The 26,193-nt window shown below is 39.9% G+C and overlaps 1 protein-coding gene and 1 long non-coding RNA gene across 2 annotated transcripts in view; one reads left to right on the forward strand and one right to left on the reverse strand.

Annotated features, from left to right (window-relative positions):
- Positions 1-8,858: 8,858 nt before the first annotated feature.
- zfp64 (zinc finger protein 64 homolog (mouse)) lies at positions 8,859-19,412 on the reverse strand. The gene is made up of 8 exons (XM_023266708.3): positions 19,263-19,412; positions 17,664-17,817; positions 16,972-17,232; positions 16,685-16,852; positions 16,455-16,601; positions 16,205-16,267; positions 15,864-16,115; positions 8,859-15,760 (listed from the first exon to the last, which is right to left on the reverse strand). Exons 1-8 carry the CDS (start codon positions 19,263-19,265, stop codon positions 14,325-14,327), a joined length of 2,484 nt encoding a protein of 827 aa, XP_023122476.1. The 5' UTR covers positions 19,266-19,412; the 3' UTR covers positions 8,859-14,324.
- A 14-nt stretch (positions 19,413-19,426) lies between these two features.
- Positions 19,427-26,193, forward strand: part of LOC111566234 (uncharacterized) — a 143,272-nt gene continuing 136,505 nt past the window's right edge. The window contains exons 1-3 of the long non-coding RNA XR_004847072.2: positions 19,427-19,717; positions 21,062-21,104; positions 21,960-22,090. This is a non-coding gene — a long non-coding RNA (uncharacterized LOC111566234). The remainder of the gene's footprint in view (positions 19,718-21,061; positions 21,105-21,959; positions 22,091-26,193) is intronic.

Here is a 26,193-nt window from a genome sequence, read left to right on the forward strand (position 1 = left end):
TGCAGATTTTTCTCATAAAAAAGCCTTTGATAGTTTAGCCATCTGGCTGGACCTGAAAAAAGTCCTCATAAAAGAGGCCCAAATAAGGTCAGGGGTCACTCCCTCCCTAGGTCAGGGGCCCTGGAAGGTTGTTATAGTGGACTTTACTAAAGTTGTCAGCTCAGATCCCCTTGACAAATTAAAGCACATTCTTCTGTTTTTAACAAGTATTCCATTACAGTCAGACTTCCCCAAAGGAAATGCTGTTCAGGAGAGATGAGAGGTCGAGCGGCGCAGATACGGAATATGAACTCACCTCGGTGCTGTATGAAGTGATGAATTAGTTTATCACTTTTTCATCAATATTTGATAATCAAAAATCCTTTCATGCATTGATCTTGTTCTTCTCAGTGGAAAACCATTATCCATACGTGGACGAGTAAACAGCCGTTACTCAACACATAGTACATTAAAGGTGCAATGGCAGCCTGTCATTAACCCTGACCTGTCTGAGTCTCCGTCCAAATGTCCAGAGGATGAAAGGCTCGAGCTGAACTTATCTCGCAGACGCATTTAGCTGGCTGCTGTCTGTGTGTCAGCACACAGAATCTGCCTGCTAACACGATACAGACACTGCAACGTTGGGTATGACTCAGCAACTGCAGAGATTTCAAGCTACTATCTCCTGATTCTGTGTTCAAACCTGGGACTGGATCCACATTCTAGACTTAAAAAGATATAATTAAAGACTTTTGGAATTACATGTATTTGATCTCTTGGTCAGAGTTGATCAGAAGATGGATGTCAATGTGACTCTGATGCTACAGTATGCAGCCCATTAGCCTAGCTTAGCATAGGGACTGGAAACTAAATTGACTTTCTCTAAGGCTTAACTTGCATGTCTAAAACTTACTAATTAGCATGTTACATGTTAAATTAAGTGTCAAGACAACTAGTTGTGGTTATGTGCTTGCTGTACAGGATGTTATCCCCATAGAAACAGAGTTTTATTTACATCTACTTGGATCAGAAAAAGTTTAAAAACGTCCCATATTTCGCTAAATTCACTTTTTGGACTTATTTCAAGGGAGATGAAAACACCTTTCTGAATAAGTTGTGACATAACTCACATTACTGATCAGCTGCGTCTTCCATTTTCTTTACTTCTGGAAAGCATGAAAGATGTCCAATACCATCTGGCTTGAAAGAATAATTACAACTTGCCTGATTGAAAACAATTGTTGGAGCCCCATTTAATGGCCTGTAGATGACCTACGTTTCATTTGTTTTTTTCTCCTTTTTCAGGTTTTTTAGAGGATGGCAAACAACTGGTTAAATTTACAGCTTCTCCTACTCTGTTTATTACAGCCATGTGAATGTAGTCGATCCTGCTACCTTCTGAAGACACTGTGCAGCCTAGTTTATTCACACAAAAGCAGTCAGGATCATTGGAAACAAGCCTATTACGTATTTTCTTTTTTTAAAAAACATTTTTTGCAACATTTTAAAAGTTCACTTAAAATTCTCTCGACAGTTATATGGAAACATGGTGTTTGTCATTTGTAAGGATCAAACAAAATCTAAAATGCGATTTGGTTAAAGGCGCTAGTAGAGAGGATTTCATTTCCACTGTCAGAAAGTGAAACAATTTAGCATACAGACATGAAAATATTAATATTCTCTCATCTAGCACAGAACGAACACAACATAAAACTTACTAAAATGTCAGACTTTTGCTTTAACAATCATAAATATTAGACAGATGGCCAAAAACCATTGGTGCACACGAGGAAAAAAAGAAAGTGAAAAGTCATTTGGCTTCCAGTATATTAACCCAGCTGATTCTACCAGAACAGACCCTGAAGCTGGAGCTGAGGTGGGAGAATCAGAGCTGAGCAATGCTACATCTGCCTGTGACACTGTGACTTTCACACACCTTTAGAATGTGTTTGGTTTAACCCCACATGCATTCAAAAACCCATCTAAAAAAGTAGAACAAATGCTGAGCATATGACAGCCCCTATGTGACTGTGGGAAGAACTTGGACAAAGGCAAGTGTTTTCCACCACACAGCTGCTCAGCTGGAAATTTGTCTTGTGCTCATTGTCTTACTCTTTAAAAGAAGTGTTAAAGCTCTCACTCCATGCTCCAGTCACTTCCTAAGAAAGGTGCTGCTGGATGATACATGGGCCGAAGTGTCCAGTTTCAGGGGAAATGGTGAGAGAATTAGTAGGAGACGATGAGCTCCATTAAACACCGTGGAAGAAATGGACCTCGCAAGGCCGTCTGGAGCGATCAATACTGAACAATCTACAGGTGGGGTATAGGAGAGGAGGCCATGATGCTTAGTGGGTCACAAGAAAGTGATTGAGAGTGTATTTCCTTCAAAAAAAATTACATCCAATCAATGAAAAAAATAAGCGAAGTCAAAATTATTGATGACTTATTAATTAAAAGCAAGATGTATTGATTATTTTTTGTTCTATTTTCATGGATCTTGTCATGAAAAAGGAGGAAAAAACACTTTAAACAAATTCTCCTACATTTCTTATCATCAGCATGACTATGAAAGGTGAAAACAAACAAATATTTTTTTTCCCCCCACAGAACTTCAGCCTGAGGCTCCCTGCAGGATGAGGAGGGGCTTCATCACAGCCCACCGTTATTAATCTTAGCAAATTGTAGGCTTCTCCATTCTAATGTCCTACAGCTGTATTTTTCATCATTAAGCCTGTGTTTATAGTGGCAGGAAACGGAGCTACAGTGTGAGACACAGATAATCAAATCTGAAGAACCAGAAAAGGATTTTACATGTTGAACCCTACATCTGTGCACACAGATTTACAGTATACAGGGAAAAATCTGTTAAAATCTGTTCTGATCATAAATCCATCACATCAGTTTGTTGACTTGTGACTGGATACAAGTAGAGATTAAATAGAAAAACTCTGATTGTTTTGCATGTCTGTCACTCTAGACCTGCGACCACCACTTCATTAAATGCAAGATAAAAATTCAAATCTATTGATTTAGTTAAACCTTTAAAGTTGCAAACATTGTTTTGATGAATCCTCTTACTGTGATAATGTTGGTAATCACATCAACTTAAGATTGTGTGTAAATTAAACTCAAATTTCTTAATTAATTGATTGGTAACAAAATACAAGTTACAGTAAATTAATCAAATTGGCTTGATAACTTCATTTTTCTCCATCTGAAGTTTAGGATTTCACATCCTGAAAAATTTAACTTCAGTCACTAAGTAATTGGTCTTTCAAAATGTCATTGACTGCAAAGAAGTGACTTTCATTCTTGACAGTTAGTTGGTCAAACATATTGTCATTTGAAGCTGTCACAGCTCAAAAAGGTGATGCAAACTGTTGCAATAATCTATTCATTTTTTGCTGAGCCAGAACATTTGTTTTCAGAGTGATGTATTGTAGTTAAATAAAATTATTGTACTTTTAAAACCATTAAGTTAATTTAAAAATAGTAATTGTAACATTACATATTGATATTGTACATGTATGCACGAACATTTGACAAAACAAGATGCATTGTTGTATACAAAATTGTCCAACAGTAAAGAAGATTGTAAGTCCTCACTCTTGACAAGTTACAACATTAAAGGACCCATGTAGCTGACCCTAATGTGCTACAATTTTGTGATGAATTGTACATATAATACTCAATACAGAGCTCTAAGTGAAATCAAAAGCTGAATGTTTAACTTTAATAATAAATACATGGTTTTAATTTTAATACCTCTCCCTGTATTTTGTTTCCCGCTGTGCACATATCACTTAATACCATGGTGAGCACCTGTTTAGCTGTTTTCTGATGCACAAATCCACTTTTCGGTGAGCAGTAGGAGGATGTGACATGCCTCCAGTGCCCATAACACAGCTTGCATTCCATGTGTTGACCAGTGATGGTATCCTCTTTTGAAAAGGAATGCATCATGGTGGAATAATTGCCCTTACTCCTCTCTGGCCATTTAGTTAAAAGGGATTCAGATGGTTTGGGATCTCTCTCTCTCTCTCTCTCTCTCTCCACCACCCCTCCTCCCATGGGGGCAAGAGGAGGAGGAGGAGAACATGAGGGGGATGGGTATTTGACTTGGGAGAGCTGAATTTGGAAGGGGGCGTGAGCATTTACATAAATGGCTAATCTAAGTTTACTTTACCTCCTTTTTCAATCTATAGAAACATACTGTGTTGCTGTCTGACAACTGTTGCTCCAAATGTCAACCATTTCTTCTCCCTGTCAAGAACCGCTGCTAATGCTTTGACCGGCATGCTACACAAATTCCTAGAATTAACTTAGCAATACAAAGTGAGCTGCACAACAGACATGGATATTGGATTATAGCAGTGTTTTAGAGGTCACATGATCCTCTTGGATCTTGGATCACGTAAAGACTTTTCTTCTAGTCACCTCTTGCTGGCAGGGCTGGGTGGCTGCTGGGAGGTCCAACTGGGACATACTGCAAGTTTGGTGGTGGGACGAGTGATTGCATGTGGCTTATCTAAGCTCACACATACACACACACACACACACACACACACACACATACATGTAACCACACACACCTACTTTGCATTTGTTCAGTGGATCATGGATCAGCAAGCACAACAGGTTTTAGAGTTTTGCAATGAGTGCTGGAAGTGACATTTGAGGAAAATTTGTTTTGAGGGCTTGTTGTGTTGTTGTGTATCAGTCAGAAAACAACAATTTTATTATAAATAAATTTTTTAAAAGTTAAAATAAAAGAATTAAATCACTCATAAACAGTACAATACATTCTAATGAATGACTAAAACAGATTCACTAGATAAATGAAATAGAAAAAAAATAATTTAATAAAAGTGGAAACAAGTTTCTTTAAAGTAAATAAGGCAGTTAGCAGTTCTCTATCTCAAACAGTTACAAGATTAAAATGCATGCACATTAATGTCCCATAATAATATGTTAATGGTATAATATAGTATCACATTGTGCATCAACACAAAGCTTTAACTAAAGGTTCATTTTGTAAATGTTTATAGTGTGGTACAGAATAGTTCTGCCAGTAATTTTGTTTCCTACTGCACACACGCAGCACTGTATACTACTGTCTGGGGAAAAAAATAACACGTTAAAGATAAATGAAATAGAAAAAAATGAGTTAAAATTAAGTGTTTTTTTTTCTCTACTGTAAAGTTGGTTTAATTGTTTAAAATTGGATCCTGGAGAAACGCTCTCATCTTGCCTGGACTACTGTTGTATGTACAGCTAAATGACAATAAAGCTTGATTTGATTTGATTTGAATAAAAGTGCAAACACGTTTCATACATAAGGTATAAACACACAGGCTACTTACACTAGACTTTAATAAAACCGATCATTTGAAAACAAACTACAAGTACATCTTCTATAGAGGGATCAGTTTGGAGAGTATTTAAGAATACTTTTGACACAAACTATTAATCAAACAATGTCCACTGTGCTGCACAGCACACTAGCAGAGGCCCAGAGTTAAACTCATTCAAAAGGCTGCACTGATTCTATATCTGTCACTTGTATCAATTTTATTACGGATTATCTGTTTCAAACACGTCTTTCACCTCCAAGCTTGTACGATCATGCTCATGTGATTTTGTCAATCCTATTGAGTAACTCTTATGTTTGCAACACCAACCCCCGCCGTTGTGCTAATTAAAACAATTTCAAGGACAAAGGAGGGGAGCCTATTGTATCACACAACCAGCAGTGCAACGGATATGGTGCCAGAGAGGCACAGTTGTCAAGGATTAGCGGGTCTTCGCAGGCGCAGATGGATATATCAGCCTCCCAGAACCGGTGATGAGTGCCTGAGTAGGACAACTGCCCCAAATGAGCTTTAAGCAGGACTTTAGATGCAGTCAAAAGACTTGAAGTGAAATAACGAATCAACCAGAGCATGTTATGAGGATGAGGGACAACAAAGAGAAGAGGGTCAGTTTCTGATTTACCTGTTGCTCTGCAGAAACCTGTTGTTCAGCACATACATGATGCATATTTAGGCACTGAACCACCAGTTCAGCTAATGATGCTGGATTTCAATACTAACTATGGCAGAGACCGAAGTTTTTGCGCATTTTTTTGTTTTCACATGAGAGAATATTCCATATACTGAAAAAAATATATTTTTGAATTTAAAAAAAAAAAAAAAAATTGCAATAGCTTTTTTTTAAGCAATATATCATTATTTTACAGAATTACAAATAATAATTTGCAAAAATCTGATTTAAAAAAAAAAAAAAATTCACATATTAACTGCGAAAAACAGGCTATGCAAAATGTCCACATCAAAAATCAGTATTTTTTAAAATAATGATGTGTTCTTTTATAACATTTGGCTGTAAAATTACACAGTATCTACTGAATTTATTTAAATCAGAAAAAAACCCCACAAACAACAAAAAAACCCCACAATTTTAAAGATATTAAAATCCTAAAAATGTAAGATTTTAATATCTTATACAATTTTTGAATAGTAAAATGAAAACAATATAAATATTTTAAAACTGTTTTACATGACTTCACTTTTTTGTTAAATTATCAATAATTTCTAGTAACATCATAGAAAAAAGTATTCATTTACATGTTGACTATAACGAAAACAGAAGCTAAAAAAATCTGTTTTATGCAAATAATAATTTATTGTTATATAATATGTGACTGTAAAACTGCACTTTTACTTAAAAATGCAGATGTTTTCCTTTTTTTTATACATATATAAGTTTTAAAAGTTTATCTATGGAACTTTTAAAACTGTCACCTTAATGCAATATATGAAGTGGATCAAATAGAACATTAAAAAATCACGCTATGCCTTCTGTGCACCAATACTACATGATTAGCTGTCCCTCAAACACCAAATCTTGTGACTAGTTAGTCTTATTTATAGGAGGGAAAAAAACCTTCCCAACACCCAGGTCTTTTTTTCACATTCCTGAGAGGAACCCACCCCCTTTCTAAAACAGAGAGATCTTATGGTGACAAATCTTCAAACCAACTTCCTCCTCTTCCTTTCAACTGAAGTAATGGCCCAGTGAACTGGATTCTCTCTGTCCTGACTCACATCCTCTGTGCCATAATATTTATGCTGCCTATTCAGAAGCTGCCCTCATCCAATTGCTACATGAATCACAGCAGGCACCAGCTCAGCTCATTACATCCTGACTAATAGTCTGAATATTAGTCTGGGATGATGTGATATTAGAAACCATATCTTACTGGAAAGCCACCACACGTACACGCTGGTATTTATAATGTTCATTCTCTTCGACTTTGGTGCTGCTTGAGCACGAATCTGGTTGGGAATCTGACAAACCGAGGTGTTGACAGTCAATGTCTCATCCATGCTTTTAAGGCCTTGTTGTTATCTCTGCAGCCAGGCCATACTTATCTCACACAAGAAACTGTATGTGAGCAGAAACAATAGGCTTGATTGAGTGCATTCCCACGAAGGTGTTAGGTTACATGGGCCTGGTCTATTTAAAAGATGATATCAGCAAGAAGGGACTTTGCAACATTATCTTTGTCACTCAGCTTTTGAGAAATGGCACATCAGTCATGAATTAATTAATTTCTGGCATGAAGTTGTGATATCAGGAAATAACCCGAGGCCACTGCAGGATAATATTGAGATTACATTTATTACAATTGCTAATAAAAATCCACACCTAATCAATTTTCACCGTGAAATGATATAAACTGTCACATCCAAACCATGGAAACTTCACAGTAGACAGTGAAAATGAAGCATTTCATTTACATGTGAAGAAATAAATCTCATCCATAAGTGAATTCATTCACAGGCTCACATACCACCTACTTGATTTTTAAAAAGCCACAATAATGCAATTAGCCTAACAAAGAAAATGGTAATCCACGAGTCAGTATGACTGCATGGGTGGGATGCATCTGTAATGACCTGAGAATGACTCTGAGAATGCTTCTGAGGAATTTTCACACCAAAAAGCTCCAGGAGAGCCAGACTGAAACAGCAACATATAATCTCTGGGTAGTGCAACTGAAACAACAACAACAAAAAAAAAACCTGCATTCAAAAGCAGGCATTTCTCACAGGCTGCTTCCTGTGTTGCAGGTTGAGATGTAAATTTTTTAATGCGAAATGCAGCCCATTAATTAAATGGTGTGAAGAACTGCAAACCTGTCGTTCATACAGTCTGTATTTACAGATATCAGTAACAGTGTGATACATTATCAGACCACCAGCAGATTCATAGCTGGGGGTGGATGCACATATGCTAATAAAGCAGATGTCCACAGTCCTCAACACATTCCAGGCAGCCTATAAAAACAAAGCGTCTTTCTTCCCCAAGGAGCAGTGCCCCGTCTCTGACTGTCTCCAACAGTCACAGAGCTTCATATAAACATTTAGTGTTATAACATGATGATCCCAGCGATGCTTCCCTCCCTCCCCTTCCACTGTCTCTGCAACAACCACAGCAATCTGATCTCCTCAGACCGCAGCTAAGCCGCGTTTTTGGGAAGCACTCTGCATGTTTGGCCAAGGTGTGGGTCCTCGTCTGAAAACTTTCCATGACACTGGAAGTTCCAGGCCACGTCTCCGTGTCTCTCTGCTGTCCACTGTGCCCGACTCCCTGCTAAATTCATCAGCCATTGTTTTCTCTGCACAGGCATTTATGATGTCACTGCAAACATAAGCTTTGTCCTCAGATGAAGGATCAGCCAGGGTTCGTGGCCTTATGGGGTCAAACAAACAGCAAATATGGACAGGGGATGACTTGGATCACGGGGTTGGGTGGACATTATGGTGGCAGTAAGAGAACTTCATTTAAAGAAAAACGAAGAGCATCAACAGGGATGCAGGCAACATTTTAATTATCTTTACATTAAAAAACAGAAATCACTGCTTTTGTAACCACATTAGAAATGCTAATAGTGAAAAGCACAACTTAAATCTTATCTTCCGTCTCTTCACCTCTCCATTCCCGAGAAACACCGCAGCATATCAAAATGAAAACAAGAACATTTCCTGGGTCTGCCACTGATTGACTCCATCAGTGTTGTGAATCCTCAGCAGTGATGAAAAGGACAGACACAGTTAAGAAACTATAAATGAAGCAAAAACAGAACTTAGGAAATTAAAATAGTCTTGAGTGGTTGCTTGAGAAAAAAATCTCAAAGTGCATTAAGTGAAATTTCATTTAAATATAAATTAAAGACTTTAACGTTGAGTAGGCTACTATTTACAAACTATCCCTTTTTAACTGCCTCTTATCCAACAAGTGCTTTATTTTTCCCCTTTTGTATAAGAATTAATGTGGCAGCTGAATCTGTGTGCATTAAGCACTCTGAAAGCAAGGAAGGTAAACAAAGACTGAAGCACATACACATGTATGTGCACACACACACACACACACACGCACACAACAATGGCTTGTATGTGTAAAGATCAGATTTCCATCATGTTTGTTTTTTTAGGATAAGGCATGTGTGAACAAAGAACATATTTTGCTTGCTCATAGCCATCTGTTGAAAGCAGTGGAATTTCTAAAATTGTAAATAGGTTTGTTTGACCAGGCAGCTGTTTCAACTGGGACGATATTCACACTAAAAACAATACATAAGTATTGTTTTTAAGAACTGGCGTGTAAATTGTGAATCCTACTAGGCATCTACAACAAGTACTAGTCTTTCTAAATGTCCAAATAATTTTTAAAAAAGAACTGCTCGTATGCATTGCATTCATAAATAGATTTACAATTCCAGCAACTATGAAATGCCTAAGAACAATCCCTCTGTAATAGCAGGCTGATGAAAACAAATGTCGAACTATACAAAAACTGACTGTCCTGCTCTGCAAACTCTGAGAATGCGGAACGAGAAAACACAAAGCAACATGCTGACGTATGAGAATGATCAGAGGTTGTGACAAAACCGAGCATAAAAAAACAAATCCCGTATCTGTGCAGAGCCAAACCTGATGGCCCGACACTTAGCTGGTGTTCCCAACATAACTTGCATCCCACTAAATATGTAATAAAAGGAAACAATTGAGGGATTGTTGCCCCCTTCAATGCATGGCACCATGCGCACGGCCAAAACCATGCAAACACTCATTTGTTTAGGGTTAGTGGCACAGAAACAAGAGCGGGAAAACAATGGCTAAATGTCTTTGTTGCTGAATCACAAAAGCTGATAGCTAGTTATTTGCATTCACAAGATCACAATCAGTGCTCCACCGCTAAATGGTGAAACCCACATTGTCATAAAGGAATAAAGGACATTATTATAAAAGCCAGTGGCTCTGTGCTGAAGAACAGAAGATACTGTAGCATTCTTTTGTCCACTAAAGGACTTTTATGGGCTTTAGTTCTCTCACTCCAGCCATGCCTGGTGGCTCAAAATTATACTTACTTTCCTGCCCCCTGAGGACTGGTCTTAAACTCTGCTTTCAATCTTAAAGAAACAACAACAAAACAGCTGTCAGAGTAATGCTTCCTGACAACCCAAGATAGACAAAAAAAGAGGCAAAAACAACACCCTAAACACTCAAATACCAAAAGAAAACCACAGAATAGTGACAGAGCTCTCAGAAAGTGTGGAAAAACTCATTACTAAGATGTGAACGCCTTCAAATTGTGCATGATTTCATTTAAAAAAATGTAATATGAAACATAAAACCGCCCGCACAGGCAAAGTAATTTTAGTTTGCCCAAAAGTCTATTGATTCCACTCTTAGACACTACAATAGCTTAATAATGTCTCAGCAAATAATCACATTGCATTCAGCAAGGCAAATTAAGGTGTCTTTTTGTTACTTGGCTGAAAACGGCCGATCAAATACCTCTATCATCTTGAATTTCTATCACACAGACAAAAAGAATTGAACAGAGACAAGATAAAAGCCTCCAGTGTACTGAGAAATCAAAACTCACTTAAGATGTCAATAGTGTCACAGGGAAGAAGAAAAAAAAAGATGCCTGCATCGGAAAAACAAATGCATATCAATACTTTACCAATCAGTTAATTTCATTAAGGAATTCAATGCCATTTACTGACGGGACAGCAAATTGTGTGCAAACAAAGCAAAGGTCACCAATGTATTGTTGGACCAAGTGACAGATTGTACCTGGAGGAGTGTAGCGTGAACACATTGTTTGCTCTCAGTGACTGATTTATAACCACCTCTGATGAAAGAAATTAACATACTAAATTCATTTAGGTTTATTTTACAGCCATGTGACATTTTCACACTATTTAAAAGCACCAGCCCTATTTTCTGCCATTCCTAAAGCTCACATGTGATCTGCCTCTGGCTGTTGTCCTTCTATCACCTGGTCCTTTCTGGATCTGTTTCTGTCCAGAAGGAATGCATCACAACTTACGATTTCTTTAAGCAGCTGTGAGTGGAAATTGCTTTTTTGGGGAGACATTTATGACCCCATTCAAAGGCCGACATCTCAAACACAGGAAGGAAGGAACTTAGAAGTGCCATACAGTATCAAGAGGTTCGTTTGCAACTCCTGCTACTGTTTTCAAACTTTAAACCAAAACAGAATGCTAGGATTAGCTGCTGATAGATTTGTTTAAATTGAAAAGCTGTTTAAAATCAAGTGTGGTGTATCGTATTATTCATTCATTTTTCACCTTAAATGCCACCATACACACACACACAATAAACTAATACATTTTAGTGTTTCACTACACAGCAGTTCAAAGTTTCCCACCCAAACAGTCTAAAGATGTTGTAGCCTATAGAAAAAAAAACACTTAACCCAGCCATGATGTCACATGTAGAGCAGGAGGGGTGGAGGGCCAGGGGGGATGGGCTCTCCTCCTCAAGGGTGCTCAAGATTATGGCCTGGAAGTCTGTTAGATAATAGATCAAAGAGATACACCCGAGAGCACTACTTGCTTTTCACACATAACACTCATCTTCATGCATAATGGAATTTCAGGAGGTTCTTTTCTGTTTTTTGCACTTCCACTTGAAGTTGAGGTGACGCACTTTGTTCAAAAGGGTCCCCACTGACTCTACTGATCACTGGTCTTCTTATAATCTAAAAGTGAGCTTGAGTGCAGGTACAGATAGTGCAAGAGTGTAATTTATCCCAGTCACAATGCAGAGGGAGTTCAATTTACACTGTAATGTGGCTTTATGTTCTTGAAAATGGTTTAAAAAAACATAAAAGACACATTCTTCATTTAATTTAGTGGTGGAAGAAGCGCTTAGATCTGTACCTTAAGGATATCTTACTATAAAACTATACGCAGCAGACATTTAGCTGAAAAAAGGACTTGCCTGGACTTGTATAGAGGGAACAAAATGTATCTACCAGTGCTTCCAGTGCTCTCTGATCAACACATTTTAGGATGATTGCTCAGAAAGAAAAACAACTTTTGGTTTTTACAGGAAGTTATTATTTTGTTTCCCCAAATAGTCTAAAGTTCTTGTTCGTGCTTTAGTTTTAAAGCTTAAATGCTCTAATAATTGTTTATATTTTTTACTAACTCTGCATTTCAATACATTACCGTTACCCCAGATTCCTTTTTGTGTCCTTACATTTTCTATTTTTATATTTAGCTACACTGCAAATGGGGCCTTTGTACATCAGTGTACTCAGAGTTCAAATCAAAGAATATTCAGCTCTTATGCTAAACTCAGCAAACTAGCAGCTCAGTGCTATTAATTTTTGCATCTGCAAAACAATATTTCTCCAAATTTCATCCATCCATCCATCCATTATCTATACACCGCTTAATCCTCACTAGGGTCGCGGGGGGTGCTGGAGTCTATCCCAGCTGACTCAGGTGAAGGCAGGGGACACCCTAGACAGGTCGCCAGTCTGTGGCAGGGCTACATATACAGACAAACAATCACTCACACATTCACACCTACGGGCAATTTAGAATAATCAATTAACCTCAGCATATTTTTGGACTGTGGGAGGAAGCCGGAGTACCCGGAGAAAACCCACGCATGCACAGGGAGAACATGCAAACTCCATGCAGAAAGATCCCGGGAAAGCCGGGATGCGAACCAGGGATCTTCTCGCTGCAAGGCGAAAGTGCTAACCACTACGCCACTGTGCAGCCCTCTCCAAATTTCAAACTACTCTTAAGATCTTTTACGTAAACCGCAGTCACAGCTGTCAGATGAATATAGGGGAATAAAAAGCACAGTATTTCTCTAATAAATGCTGTAAAATAACAGAAAAAGTAAGTACTAAAGTGACACTTTACAGCCACTCGTATTCAATTTAATGAATATCATGGAAAAAGTATCCTTAATTAATGAGGTCAAAGAACACGCTGAATGTAGAACAAAAGGGATACTGTCCTCAATTACAGCTCCCCGTTGGAAACACAAATCAACTCTTAGGTGAACTTTCAGTGCCAGCAACCAATATATCATCATCATCATCCTCAAACAACTTCATCAGAGTTTGTGGCCATGCTGAGCCTGAAAACGGAGGAGGCTGCATCAGTGAAGCCATTAGTGGCGAGAGACGAGAAAGAAATCAATGGTCAACAGTTCAGAGGCCTCCTATTCAGGTGCAGCTTCCACTCTCTGCAAATACTAAGTGCTGAGTGTAAAAATGGCCACAATAATAGACAGCAACAAGCAAAACAGGCACTTTATTGGAAAATCTATTGGGAGAGCAACTTGCCTTTTAGAAAATAAAGACCTTGATATGTAGCCTAATGTTCTCTATAACCGACATCTATGTCCTACATTCAGAATGAGGATTCAGAAATATTCCTTGAAAAAGCAGCTACACATACAGAATATTTAAGATCAATAGTACTAGACTGCACCATGGACCTCACATCACTCTTTACTCTTGTCACTCTGCTGCCACCTTTTGGACAAACATTAAAAATGCATGGCATAAATACATTCAATTTAAAGTTTATTTGATTCACACTTTATTCCTTTGCTCAGATGTTTCTGCTATGATGTTGCCTGAAAATAAACCCTATTTTAGCAAAATAACTCATTCACTTTATTTAAAATAAGGTTTATTTTTTGATGCCTCCAAAAATGGCACAAAGAAATAAAGTGTATGAAATGAAGTCCAAAAGAATGAGCTTTCAGAATGAAGTTATTCATTGTTAAACATGAAAACATCCTGGATTGAACTATTGTGCTACTACAACAATTAATTATTCTAAAATCTGAAAACTATATTACGTTTCAGTCAACAGTATTGTTATTTCAGTGGTTAAGTTGAGGCCTACAAGCTCTTACCAGCAAAAAAAAAAAAAAAAGCTTATGATGCGGTTCAAGTCTTTCTAGTTTCACAGAATAAACACCCTCCACTTAATGTGGGATACGTTCTAGTGTGTGTGAATCTGAGTAGAGTGTGTGAGGAGAGAGCTGCTCTATTTCACTCTGCTGTGGCTGAGCGGACACGATCAGCGGGACGCCATGGATGACCACATTCTGGCTGCTCAGGCTGATGTTTGGCACCAGTAACGCGTTTTCCTTGCAGGGTAATGCGTTCTCCTCGACTGTCAATGTCTCTGCTGGCTTGGACATGTGGTCCATGTCGGGAGGAGCTGCTGCCGTCAGCAGGGTGGTGTTCCCTTCCGTCACCACTGTAACCTCGGTGCCACCCTCCTGGATCAAGGCATTGAGACCCTCCAGTTCAGAGCAGGTGGTGATAAAAGTCTGCGTGTTGCTGCTGCTGCTGCTGCTGCTGGAGTCCTGAGCGGTTATGGCCGTCTGCAGCAGCGCCTGGTGGAGAGGGTTGCTGGCGTCTTCTGGGTTGAGCTGCGTCAAAAGGACAGTCTGGGGCTCAAGAGTGGCTTCTGTGGTCTGAGATGACACGAGGGGCTGCATAGGTGCCAGTAGGTTAACCTGCTGGATGATGGAGTTGACCACCATGTCCTGGTTTTCAGGGCTAAGCAAAACCATGTTGGTCTTGCTCTGACTGTCCCTTCCAGCCGGGATTAAGGGGTTCTCCTGTCCCAAAGGGTGAGATACGATGATTTTGAGCTGTGCGTTACTGTAAGGAGCCATTGAGCTGGATGGGATGGGAACTTCGAGCTGAGTGTTGCTCTGTGGCATCGTAACAGGAACCAAGCTGACTGCATCTGCTGGTGTGGAGAGCTGGAGCTGCAACACGTTCTGAGTGTCTCTGTGTTGCTTCTTGTGGCTCCGTAGGGAGTCCTCTCGCACAAATGAAGCGTCACACGAGTCGCAGCAGAAGGCTCGAGCTGCATCTAGTTTGGCCCGATACCGAGAGCTGACAGGCTTCGGAGATTCTCCACCTCCACTCTTCCCTGCACCTGTTCCGGCCTTCCCACCGCCACCTTTCTCAGGTTTGTCCGAGTGGCACTTCTTTTTGTGAATGACGAGATTGCTGCGCTGCTTGGAGGCAAAGTTGCAAAAGTCACATTTAAAGGGGCGCTCCTCTGAGTGGATCTGCTCGTGGACTTTGAGCGCCCCCTTGCTGGAGCAGGAGTAAGTGCACTTTGAACACTGAATGGGCTGAGTGGGTTGGTGTTCTCTCGAGTGTTGCCGCAGAGCAGTCTTGTTGGTACACTTGAAATCGCAATGCACGCAGTGAAAAGAGTTCTCTGTGCCATGTTTGATCTGAATGTGAGATTTTAGGTTGCCTTTCATGGCGCAGCGGTACTCACAAAAGTCACATTTGTAAGGTTTCTCACCAGAGTGAATCCGGATGTGCCGCTTCAGGTCTGAGTTGATTTTGAACTTTGCGTCACACTGTTGGCACTGGAAAGGTGCATCCCCTTAGGAAATGAATTAGGAGAAAAAAAACACAAGATTTGATTACAGCCCATGAAATAAAATTGTCCCAAAGATGCTGACAAGTCTGGATTTTTGACTACTTACCTGTGTGCGAGCGGAGATGCACAGTGAGCTGGCTTGAGTTTCGGCTGGCGTAAGGACAGATCTGGCATTTGAACGGTCGCTCATCGTAGTGGATTCGCAGGTGCTTCTTCAAACTGCTGCTGTCTGCAGCTGCATAGGGACAGTGTTTGCATTTGTGCGGCTTCTCGCCTGTGTGCGAGCGGCTGTGCATGTTGAGCTTGTCTCGCCGACTGAAGCGCTTGTGGCACAGCTCGCACTCAAACGGCTTCTCACCTGGATGGCGGATGGAAAAAAAGCAACTCGTGTCAATACCTGAAGGGATTTTGCGACTGAGAACCACATGTATAAGATGGTTAGCATACCAGTGTGGGTTTTGAGATGCCGCTCCATATCTTTTTGGCCATATTGTGTCTTAAAAGTGCAACCTGTAAATCAAGAAAACATGTTTTTACAAGGTGTTTGTAGGCTTTGTGCTCGTGGAAATCTCACCTAAAAGTGTATTAAATAAATAAAAGCTAATGAAATGAGGCTGACTGGCATGAAGCACAGTGTCCCTGCTTGGAAGCTGAAAGGAAGAAAGTGTTAGAGTCATAAACAGCGAGAGGCACCAACCTGAGAAACAGCAGCTGTGTCTCTTTGAAGTCAGGGCAGGTTTTAATTTTTTGGAAGGTGTTTTATGTGCTTTGGTCAGGATCTTTTTGACGCCTCTCATAACGCACGTCTGGTAGGTCTCCTCAAAAACAAACTCAGTGCTGGAATCTGAGCGAGGACGAGAAAACAAGACAAGACTGTAAGTTTTCACTCAAATTACCCACAACAGAAGCAGAAGTTCAGTGTTCTACCTGTGAGAGAGGCTGGTGTAGTGGTGGCTGGTGTATCAGAGGTGGGCAAGGAACATCCATTTTGCTTATGGGCGAGAAAGACCTCAAAGTTATTGTACTGCTGTTTGCAGAAGCCACAGATGTGGATGTCTGGGCTCACCTCCACCACAACAGAATGCCCTGTAGCGACTGCAGAAGGCAGAAAGCATAACCATGACTTCAACAGGACTTTGTACAATGAGTGATTGTGAAACTGACAACATAAAATCTATGTTAGAGTCCACTAGCTAGCGACCGTCTTCCCTTACCTTCGGCTGTGTATGTTGCCATTTTTGAGCCTGTTTTGCCAGAGATCAAATCATTTTCTGTGTGCATCTCGGTTTCTGGTGAGAGAGGGTCACTGATGATGGTTTCATCAGTTTTTCCGGTCTGATGTTGCCTCGACGTTGAAGAACACTTTCTAAGGTGTTTCTCAAACAGCTCCTTCCTCCCAATTGCCCTCTGACACAAGTCACAGTGGTAGTGACCATCTTTTAAACATGCCTGGTGGCATTTGTAAATGTCATAACCTGCAACCACAACAATGAAATATCCACATTAAATGGGGGAAAAAGTACAGGCTGTGCAAGAACAGAGCAGTCTGCTGGTTGAGTTCAACATGTGTACGTGCTCAGGCTCCCACTCTTTTGATTACAATTGTTCAGAACTTAACAGTAATGATCACAATAATGTGGAGTTTTTTGCAAAAGCATTCAGCCGCCTCTAGAGGTGTCATACCCTGTTGTGTTACTAGAACAGATTATTTATTAAGAATAAATAGTCATAAACAATCATTAATTGCTTCCTTGTACTTGCGTTGAACAGTAAAAAATATCAAATAGTAACTGGGGAAGCTTATGTGATTCATATACAATCCAGAAAATGGTGATAACTTTGGGGAAGGCTGAATAATTGTACATTCACTGTTGTACATCTATCAGTCTCTGCATATTCACCATACCTTCATATTGTACCATCGACCTCTGGTGACTCTGAAGGTGTGCAGTCACAGCGGGGTACTCTGCTGTCCGAGGGCAGAAAGGGCAACTGACAAGTCCGCCGGTGGCTGGTTTGACCTGAGGGGGAACCCCTCGCAGGGACCAAGTCTCATGAGGCTACAAAGCAGAAACACACGTTTGGATGTGAGATGTCATTTAAGAATTACACCTTCTTTAAATGGTAGCTGAAAACAATATGAAATAAAATGACTGCCACTTAATTTTGTCACTGTGAATCCACTTTTGGGTCTCTGTGTTATTTCAGATAGCAGTCTTGCTCCTCTGTCTCAGATTTTGGTCAGAGTTTTCTTATTTGTTATTTAGGACCAAGAATTAAGTTGTTAATAGGGATTTTTTGTATTTAATCTGGCAACAAAAAAGAGTGTCACTTAAAACCTCTTTGTTTGTCTTGTTACAGCACTTGAGACGATGTGTTTTGAATAAACATAAGATATATTGTGATGTGTGATGGATTATTATTAATTTCTCTGTTGTGTTTATTTCAGGTATATGTATGGGCTCATTCTGTAAAGCCAAATAAGCCTCATGTGTTGTTAAATCTCAACATGACAACAACATGGAAGCACCTTGCAACTTTGCACATATAATGACAACATACAGACCCTCATGCACATCACATTTTGTAGTCCTACGAAATAGTTCACATCACTATTTTGGTAGGTAGCTTTAAAATATTGGTAAAATGTCAACCAAACGCTGTATATTTTGTAGGACATATGAATGCATCTATATATAAACAATCAATGAAATTTAAAGGGGCAACAATAGCACCCTTGTTTAAAAAGTTTGGCATTTTATTTTTTATTTTCAAGCACCCACAATTAAAAATTTGACCTCTGTTGGAGACATCTGACATTCAGACAACTGAAAACAATGTTGTCTGTGTCTTCACCAAATTTCATGTCTGTGGGAGTTATATTAAAGGAGATATTGAACCCTAAATATGGGTGACCTGCTCAGATATTTTGGTTGAAAATAGAGGATTTCATAGACTGAAAAATAAAATGAAATTCTCAAATCTCAGCCAAGAAGTTTTAAAAGAACTTCGTTTTTGACTCCACTGAACACATTGGCGAAGACTGAACAAAATCTGGTACAGTACTGCAACACATTTTCTTCATTCTGTCAGAATTGACGTGAACCGACCCTTTTAAAACAGTAAAAGGTCACATAATGTAACTCAAAACTAAGGTGAAACCTTGAGGTTTGCTTCACACGATAAGACGAGTGGCACTTGTTCTAAAATACGAGCTCCATTGATTTCTCTCAAGGTAAAATTAGCTACATCGATTCAGTTGGGTTGGCTGAAAGTTACAACATGACACTAAGGTGTACATGTAGATAAATGTGTCACTGTAATCACAAGCCTACACTTAACACAATTTAAAGCACAAACACATAAGTGAAGGCATCACAACATAGCATAATGCTAGCACTTCTAATCCGTTTACTACCACTGAACAACACATGCATGTAATACGTTGCAGTTATGGTCAAATTCAAACGCTTAATGCACAGAACAAGGATTTTTCTGGCTTTACCATAACAGTGGCGACAGACGCCGTTTGTGTACGGTTCAGGAGCAGCCTCTGTGCAGCCCTGCAGCCTGTCTTCTTGAATGTTTACCGGCTTTCTGTCCACACGCGTCATCCGATCAAGGAAGGCGTCATGTCGTGAAGCCTGCGAGCCAGCAGAGAGTCCCGGTTCCGTTTTCTGCCTTCTCTGAGAATACACAGCCTCCGTCCTGGTGTTGAAATGCAGCGACTCCGTTCAAAAACGCAGCCAGAAAAACTATTTCATAATTCAACGTGTCAACTGGGAAGAAATTGCAGTTTTCTTCTCTGATGCACAGATTTTACGACACGCTACTTTGGGTTTGCGGCAGAGAAATAAGCATGCGTTTCTAGGTAACGTCACATGTTGCTTTTAATGCTGTGGGAAAGGAAGCCGTCGCTTCTGTGCATGAATGGCAGCAATCAGAGGAAGTGGTTTTGAGGTAAGTTGATGTTGCATTACAAGCCTCTGTATTTTTAAATTTTAAGAATATACATATACAAACATTATTTATTGTTAACACGAGAGTCTTATGTTGGGTTATTTATTAGTTTCAACCGAAAACAAACAAACAAACAAGAAAACAAATACTTTTGTTTTTTCAATGTGTGGAATTGCTAGAGCAGGACTTTTGAGGGACGTGTCAATGATTTTCAATATAGAAGCTTTGAAATTATGTACACTACTATCTATTACAGGAACACAACAGCTAACCAGCAGTTTAAAAATGTATCATTAACTACCTGAAAGACTAACTAGCTGACTTTATGTAAAACTAATAATGTTATGTTGTATTAGCTTGCTATAGCACTAGCTAGCTAGCTTCAGCCATCCGTTGCTACTGTAAGCTAAGCCTCCCTGGTTAGCAGTAATTTGACATTATTTTAATCTCAGCAATTTAAATATCAGTGATATCGATGCAACAGAAAAGTTCTAAGTTTTGTGCCAGGTCCACCAATTCTAAATTAGTTGGCAATAAATGATTAAATACATAAACATACATTCACACATAAACAGACATTTACATTGCAGTTAAAGCAAGAGTAACATCAAAATGTAAGTTAATATCACACACAAATAACAAGTCTGTGTTGCTCAAAATGACCCGGGAAATATTTTCAAGCTTTTACATTGAGTTCCATCATAACAAAGCCGTAGTCTGCTATGATTTAATCACCCTCTAAAATTGGTCACTTAAATGTACTTTCTGTGTACATATTATATTGTTATTCTATATATATATGTATGTGTGTATAAGAAAATAAACATTGACTTCCTATCCTGGTTCATCCTGTATATAATATTATATAGCCTTAATCTTAATAATTGAATTAGTCAGGTTAATTTGTAGTGTCTAATCTTAGTATTTAAACTTATGTAAATCATAATCTTATTTCTCTACTGGAAAACACTCTGGCTCAGCGACTGTTGCTTTAAATGTGCCGTATAAATAATGGTGAAATGACTTTAACACTGACATATTGTGTTTTGCATTTTTGCATCTGTTGTCTTCTTGTTTTAACTTCATCTTAATTGTTGTTATGTTGCCTTCTGGATATCGGGCTTTTGATTTGTCTGTCAAAGCACTTTGTAAAGGCTTGTTTTTAAAAGTGCAATATAGATCAAGTCTTTATCATTAAAATTTTGTATTTGTCCCAAACCTAATTGTCAGAAATTTTGAGAGGCAATTTATCAAAGCACCAATGGTAAATATGAAGTTCTGCTGTATAAGCTGTCTGTTAATAATATTTTAAATAATAATAAAAATAGCTTTTGTTTAACACAGGGCTACGTCTGCAGTATATGAGGCTCCAGTTGGTGACGCTGAGGTATTTACGAGCACAAGAATGCACCGGACAGCACTACTCCTGTTCTACAAAAAGAGTACAGTTGGCCACACATGAAAAACATGATAATTGCAACAAACATAGTAGCTGTTACCTCGTCATTTCTAGAAAGCCAAACGAAACAATTACTGCCACCTGTTGTAGTGTCGGGCTGCACAGTGGCGTAGTGGTTAGCACTTTCGCCTTGCAGCGAGACGATCCCTGGTTCGCGTTCTGGCTTTCCCGGGATCTTTCTGCATGGAGTTTGCATGTTCTCCCTGTGCATGCGTGGGTTTTCTCCGGGTACTCCGGCTTCCTCCCACAGTCCAAAAATATGCTGAGGTTAATTGATTATTCTAAATTGCCCGTAGGTGTGAATGTGAGAGTGCTTGTTTGTCTCTATATGTAGCCCTGCGACAGACTGGCGACCTGTCTAGGGTGTCCCCTGCCTTCACCCCAGTCAGCTGGGATAGACTCCAGCCCCCCCGCGACCGTAGTGAGGATTAAGCGGTGTATAGATAATGGATGGATGGATGTTGTAGTGTCATGAAAACAGCCACAGTGACCTACCATAAGTACTAAAACTGTGTCTGTTGAGATCATATAAATAATATGTAATTCTAACAGATGGCAGCACAAAAAGCAATGACTTAAAAGAGTATTTCTTGTGTGAGAGGTTAACTTTCAGATGTAGCGATTGTTCTAGGGCATGTAAATGTACAGACTCTACCATTTTCAAGAAAGGGCAATTTACTGGGTTGTAGGGGTGAGTGAATGAGAATGCCTCTTTTTATGCCGGAGCAGTTGTGCTGGTGTGAATAAGCCATGAAAGTGACTGACATACAGCTCCATTTTCAGTGGCAGGTCCTTAACTGCGTGATTGCCAATGTGAAGCTCAGGAATTTCCTTACGCTGACTTTCCTGCATGGCAAAGGCACAGGACTGATTCCTTCCCTGCTGAAACAGCAAATCCTTCAGACAGACAGGAGGTACACACACACACACACACACACACACACACACACACACACACACACACACACACACACACACACACACACACACACACACACACACACACACACACACACACACACACACACACGCACACACACACACTTACTTTCACGGCCTTTCATGGCCTGCCCTCATGAATGTGACTAGTTGATTACAAATGTCTGAATAACATTCTGTCAGGTTCTTTCTGACACTTATATGTTAACTGTTTAGGCGAAATTATTGAGAAAATACAGTTTTTGTAGCATTTTGAAATTTGATGACACAGTCAAGACTGAGAAAGACATGAAAAGGAGCTAATTAAATGAATAATTAGATCTGGCCAAAAAGTGTGCAAATCATATGCACATAAATCCCCTACAAACTCTGCATGGTAAAGTGTAAATCAAACGGCTGCATTTACATGTGACAGGCAAATGACTCGGAGATGTGGTAATTAAAAAAAGACTTATGTCATCCCCCCCAGCAGGGGAGGACAGGCCGATATGCTTTCTACTTTGATCTAGACAGTCAAAAGAGTTGTAAATCTGTTTTTTCACTTTTCCCACTTGAAGCTTAGGGTTTCTCTCCCTGTTTGTAGAATTGAGTAGTTCGGCCATTTCCTTATTAAACCTTATTTATGAGAAATCACTGCACCAACAGTAATGTGCGTATGACTGAAACTATTCTCATTAAGGCTTCAGCTAAGTATTACCTTTGTTCACTGAAAAATCAAAAAATAGGAATAATATGCTCATGGCAGTTCCCCGTAAACAGGGTTTTGTCTGAGCAAGAATTCAAAACTTAAATATTTCTTTTACTATAACAGAACATAAGAAAGGTGATACATTTTTACATTTTAAAAAGTGAGACTGCTATTTTTTTGGGGTGATTTTTTGCAGAAAACAACCCTGATATGATTTAATGATTATTTCTTTTTCTATAAATAAAATAATCAGTCAAATCTCACACTGTTTAAGTTCTATTTCAGAACATTGCTCATCTCCCTGCATACTCGTGATTGTTTTTTTCAGTATAGGCTTCTACCTATCGTCACGAAACAATAAAATCATTTTCAGTTGTTGTACTCAGAATCAAAGTATCATTCGGACATCCAGCTGTGCCAGTCCTAATTTGTAGACATGCCCCTTTCCCATTCATTGAGATACCCCTGTATTCAGTGAGTGATGTAATGTCCCTCTTTTCCCCAATGAGACAAGGGCAACAACAGGGGGGAGTGCCTCTGTCACATTATTTTCCCCCACCGAGGCACGCCAGCTGCTTACAGTTGCTTAATGGCTACGAGCTGTCACAAGGCATCACAGCCCGCTGCCACACAGGAGCGGCAGATGCTTTAATTGCACAATGACTTGTAGGTTGTCAACAGCAATTATACCAGGCTTCCACCTGAGGGCACCCAAAGAACACCGTCCACTCTCTGCGCTGACACGAGCCTCAAATGCTGGCTGCTACACTGATCTCCGAGTCTTGCTTCTGTCCAGACAAGAGCCGCAGACAGATTCCAAGTCTCCTTTTACCTTAATGGTTTAACCATGTGCTGCGAAGATCTGGGCAGGATTGTCAGGCAGCAGGCTCAGGACCCCAAAATCATATTTAGACATAAAATATTTATCCAGCTTTGTCACCTTAGGGCCCGCTGCTCACCGTGCTGCGGCAGGTCATGGTGTGTGGAGTTTGAGTAATTTTGCTCATTATTAATTCATGTAATTTTTTTCCTTTGGATTTCAGAGAAGGCTCATTCGCTACTGCCAGTCCTAAGATTATTATCATTAAGAGGAGGCAAATAAATTTGTGAGTTCAAAGCATTGCAGCAATGTGCTTCAACCCACATTTGTTCTAGTACATTGATGGTTTGTTATATATACAGTTCTAAGAAAATACTGCGTAATGTGCTTAGATTTGTGCTACGTTCTATTTGTAGATAGTCCTGAAATTGTAATCAAGAAACTCAGAAAACCAAACACACATAGTGACCTTCTGTTTTCATCATGTCAAATTGAATGGGTAAAAGATGTCCCATGCCCCATGTTTGTTTTGAGCCGTAAGACAAATTATACACACGTGTATGAATTCCTTTGGTCAACAGCTGCCATCTCAGCATCAGATAAAACAGAGCCAAAGTCTGGGAACCATCAGATGCCTCAGACACTCCCACTTTATCATATAAAAAGACACTGTACACAAGCACACACACGGACTTGCACACGCAAGCAAGTGCAGCCGCGCTACACACAAAAGGCGCACATGCTCACACGCAAATCAGCGCTATGCTCTTTGTATCTGCCAACTGATGCAGATGATAGGGCTGCAGATGAGTGCAGGCTAACCAGAGACGAGAGGGTACATGTGGCTTCATAGACAATAGCAGGCCATAGCCTTAGGAGGAGAGTATTCAGTCCCAAGAAACATGCTGGGATATAAATTATGACAAAATATTAACCCTTTTCGTTATGTAGTTAAGCATTATGTTTGAGCTTAAGCTTGCACAAATGTTAGCGTGACCACAGTAGCAGGTGAATATAATGTGAATGTCACCTAGAGGAAGAAAAAGCAGTGTTTTTGTCTGCAACTTAAAAGTGCTTTTCTGTCATAACGGAAGTATTTTTAGTGGAGTCCACTTTGGGAAGAAGGTATGGTAGGTATCTTGTATTTTGCTGTACTGTCAGCAGGGGGTGTCCAAAATCAGGCTGCAGAAAGAGACCCAGAGCTTGTTTGAAGCAGCTTCCAAGGCAGTGCTCCAGTTTGTAGCAGCTGACATTTTGGAACCAGTGGGTCAGCAAAATGGAGAAGCCATGGAGATGTATCAAAACCAGTGAGACTTTTGATCACAGGATTGTTGTGTGTAATTTATTGCAGATCTTTGCTTTTGCTTTGTAGTGAGGCCTAATTATCGTTGCCGGGAACTGACCATTAACACGGTTGCACAAGTAGGTTTCAGGTGTTGCTTTCTGGAACAGAGCAGGAAATGAGGCCACAGGCGGAATATTTTGGGGTTTAGACAAATCTGCAGAGCTAAATCTAAACAAAAGACGTGTGTGTGTGTATGTGCGTGCATACATGATGCGTGTGCATACACATACATTTTTTGTGTGAAATTGTCAATGATGTCATGATGGAGGAGGGAATCTTGATAGTTAGACAGATAACAATGAGGCTGGCTTATTCATGCCCTGCACACACACACACACACACACACACACACACACACACACACACACACACACACACACACACACCTACAGACACACAGCATCATCATCGTCACAGAGGGAGCAAGGCTCATAATTGGACAGAGGTGTCTGTAGATAATGAAGCCAGACCTCACACCTGCCAAACCTTGGGGATTTCACTTGACTGGCCACTTAAATCTTCCTCACTATTTGGGTCTGGAGGGCAAGAGAGTGAGTAAGGAACTAATGGAAAAAAAGCACGCGCTACAGGGAGGATCCCTGTCAGCATGAGTGTAGTGTGGACCCCCCCTCCACCTCCCACCCCACCCCAGCTAACTCAACCCCCACAGCTCGTTCCATACAGCACCCACCTCACTTCACTTCACTGTAAATCCTCTGGTGTCAAGGATTTCAGACGGAAATGGGGAAATGCTGCACCAGCTATTTTGTTTCAAACTCTCAAAACACTCGCTTCTCCCAAGTTGTCTTTGGTGACAGCGTTGTGTGCGGGAAGCGTATTGTGCCAGCTTTTAGTGGGGTGTCATTCGAGGTGCTGAAAGGGAAATCAGATAGACGCTTCAGCGGAGAAATACTTCTATATAGAAAGTTTACCTGACAGTCATCAGTGAAGGTGTGACACTGTATCACTGGTAGCAAAAAGCTACACCAATTAGGGATCGCGTTTACCCTGGCAATATCTTAACAATTTATGAGGAACAAAATGGAATTTCACTTCGTCATTCTCCGCGACTTGATCCATAAATGAGGCCTGGAAATCACTGTCGTTCTGTACACAAATTACACTCAGATAAAAAACAAGAAGAGAAGATTCTATTCTATCTTGTTGCATTGTGTTTTATAAAAGCACAGATGGCAATGAGACAGCAGGGGGGCATCACTCTTTG

Source organism: Amphiprion ocellaris, chromosome 8 (assembly GCF_022539595.1).
Source record: "Amphiprion ocellaris isolate individual 3 ecotype Okinawa chromosome 8, ASM2253959v1, whole genome shotgun sequence".
Classification (NCBI taxonomy): Eukaryota; Metazoa; Chordata; class Actinopteri; family Pomacentridae; genus Amphiprion; species Amphiprion ocellaris.

What these genes read in the sequence shown, in the direction of transcription:
- zfp64 (XM_023266708.3), bottom strand. An exon ending in GGCAACATACACAGCCGAAG is followed by an intron (nt 16,853 to 16,971) that starts GTAAGGGAAGAC and finishes TGCCTTCTGCAG; the next exon opens with TCGCTACAGGGCATTCTGTT. An exon ending in GCATCTCCGCTCGCACACAG is followed by an intron (nt 15,761 to 15,863) that starts GTAAGTAGTCAA and finishes TCATTTCCTAAG; the next exon opens with GGGATGCACCTTTCCAGTGC.